The sequence below is a fragment of the Chinchilla lanigera genome, unplaced genomic scaffold, assembly GCF_000276665.1.
Source record: "Chinchilla lanigera isolate Chin_1 unplaced genomic scaffold, ChiLan1.0 scaffold00036, whole genome shotgun sequence".
NCBI classification, from domain to species: domain Eukaryota; kingdom Metazoa; phylum Chordata; class Mammalia; order Rodentia; family Chinchillidae; genus Chinchilla; species Chinchilla lanigera.
Genome location: NW_004955437.1, coordinates 504,479 through 506,813, shown reverse-complemented (window position 1 = coordinate 506,813; position 2,335 = coordinate 504,479). Strand labels below are relative to the sequence as shown.

At 67.7% G+C, this 2,335-nt stretch overlaps 1 protein-coding gene across 1 annotated transcript in view; it reads right to left on the bottom strand.

Moving 5' to 3' along the window:
* Positions 1-1,259: 1,259 nt before the first annotated feature.
* LOC102005416 (complement C4-A) overlaps positions 1,260-2,335 on the bottom strand; it is a gene marked incomplete in the record, with an annotated part of 12,749 nt that continues 11,673 nt past the window's right edge. The window contains 5 exon segments of the mRNA XM_013516778.1: positions 1,260-1,488; positions 1,617-1,749; positions 1,860-1,943; positions 2,025-2,123; positions 2,202-2,291. Of these exon segments, the coding sequence (XP_013372232.1) occupies positions 1,347-1,488; positions 1,617-1,749; positions 1,860-1,943; positions 2,025-2,123; positions 2,202-2,291 (548 nt within the window).

The following is a 2,335-nucleotide window of genomic DNA, read 5'->3' as shown; positions in this document are numbered from 1 at the left end:
TCCACGGTGACAGCAGCCAAGTTCATCGGGAAAGCCAGCACGACAAGCTCCTCCAAGGGAACCAACAGCAGCCCCAGGAAAGCCAACAGCTCCCTAACAGCTCCTCAACAGCTTGTAAACTTCTCCGGGTCTGCCTCTTATGCTGCCGGCAGCAGTCCTCAGCTGGGCCTCCCACACCCAGCACCACGCTGGTTCAGTTCGGCGGGGTGTTACAAGCTGACCACCAGCTGTCCAGCCACCCGAGTGCGTGTGCTTGTGGCCACCCCTTCATGAAGCCACTGTGCTTACCTGCCACCCCCACTTTCTCCACCCCACCCGCAAAGCCAAATTCTACGCATGACAAATTACACACAGTGCCCCCAATGTGCTCCATGCCGCCCCAGTATGAGCAGTCTCCTCTGCCTCCAATTCCCTCTGCACCCTCTCTTTACGCCTTCTCAGCCTTCCGAACACAACTTAGACGTCACCTCCTCCAGGAAGCCTTCCTGCCTCCTCGGGCGCCCTCCCTCACCAGGTTCTGGGCCTCACGGGCCTCACAGCACCCTGTACCCACACTTCCCCCTGGACCTGCCTCGTCTCTCTCCCCGTGAGGAGGCCTTGGGCGCGCAGCTGTGTGGCTGGCAGCTGGCACAGGACATGGGGCGGGAGCTCCGGGAGTCTCTGCTGAATCATTCACAGCAGGCTGCTCAGCAGCCTCAGGGCTCATCCAAACTGACCTCGGAAGATCGTCTTGGAAGGGTTTCTAGGTCACCCCTCAACGCGCCACAGGTGCCCGCGGGTGGGGAGCTAGGCGGGCGGGCGGGAGGGCCGACCCAAGCAGATGTCGCCTCCGGAGGGAGATTAGCAAGCCGGCAGCCTTCAGCCTGCTTAGAGTAAGTGTCGCGGTGAAGGCGCGAGACCCGGGCTTGCTCAACTCCAGGGGTCACCCGTCCCCACTGAGAACGGGACCTAGTGCCAGTCGGCGTCCATGGGCCGAGGCTCAGCACCGCAGGCCGCGGGCACAGGGCCGGCAGGGCGCGGCTCACGGGCAGAGAGCTGCCAGGGCCGAAGGGAGGCCGCGGGTGGGGCTCAGCCCCCGGGCGCAGGCCGCGGGGGTCCTGCGATGGGCTAAGTGCTACTGAGCCCTCGGGAAGCGTCAGGGCGAAGCTGGACAGCCCAGGGGCCCCCGAGGCTCTGCGTCCAAGGTTACGCCAATCCGGCTGGGCTCCCCGGGCCGGGCCGGGCAGCAGAGTCCACACGGTCCCGGAGACGCACACGGACACTTTGGCAAAGGCTTTTATTAGACTCCCAGCCCGGCTGAGCACCCCCTCGCCCCGCTCAGGCTCCTCCGGTGGGGCGGCAGCGCCTCACACCTGGCAGCCGTGGGTGCTGTACTCCTGGAGGAAGTCGCTGAGCTGGGCGCAGGCTGCCCGCTGGCGCGTGGTCCGGCACAGCCGCTCCGAGGGCATCTCCTCGATCCAGCTCTTGGAGTCCAGCAGGTACTGGGGGCTGCAGGGGACAGTGGGCGCTCAGCAAGGTCAGGAGGACGGGAGCAGGGAGCGGGGAGCAGGGGGCACCAGCCCGGGCACTGGGCTGGGCAGCCGGGATCTGGCCCCCCGGGAGGACCAGTGACTCACTCTCCCTTGAGGTCGTAGGTGGCCCCATCCATGCCCATGATCAAGTACTCCCTGCTGGGCTCCAGGCGGAGCCGGCAGGAGCCTCGAACCAGGAAGTTGCGGGTCTGCCCAGCAGCGGCCTTGGTGTCCTTGGCTGCGGGGACAGAGGGTGCGGGTCAGAGGGAGCGGGCGGCAGCCCTGCTGCCCCTGTCCCGGAGGAGGCCCCACCCAGGCCCCGCCGCCCCCCGCGCCCGGGAGGCCTACTGAAGTGCAGCACTTGGGTGATGCTGGTCTCAAAGAGACGGAAGGCAGCTCTGTCCTCTTCTCGGAGGACCCGGACCTGGAAGCCTGGGGGGCGGGGGCGGGCACGTTTGTCGCCGCGCCGGGGCGGAGAGGCCACCGGGCTGTGGGGAGGCACGAGAGACTCACCGTACTCCACGCGCGGGTGGTAGCAGGCGAACTTCATCCTGTAGCCATCCTCGTCCTGCAGCCCCCGCTCCAGGGCGCGGCGCTGTCGCGGACACTTCCCTGGGCGCAGCAGGCGGCGTGAGGACAGGTGCCCGCCCCCCGCCCGCCCGGCCTGCACCCACCCGCCCGGTGCCTCACCCTCCGCACACTGGCAGACGTCACCGGAGCACAAGGTGGACAGCAGCTTGCCCTTGTTTGGTGCCCCGTAGAATATAGCACACCTGCGCTCTGAGGACAGGGCGAGGGGTCAGGGCCGCCGGCCCCCCGCCGCC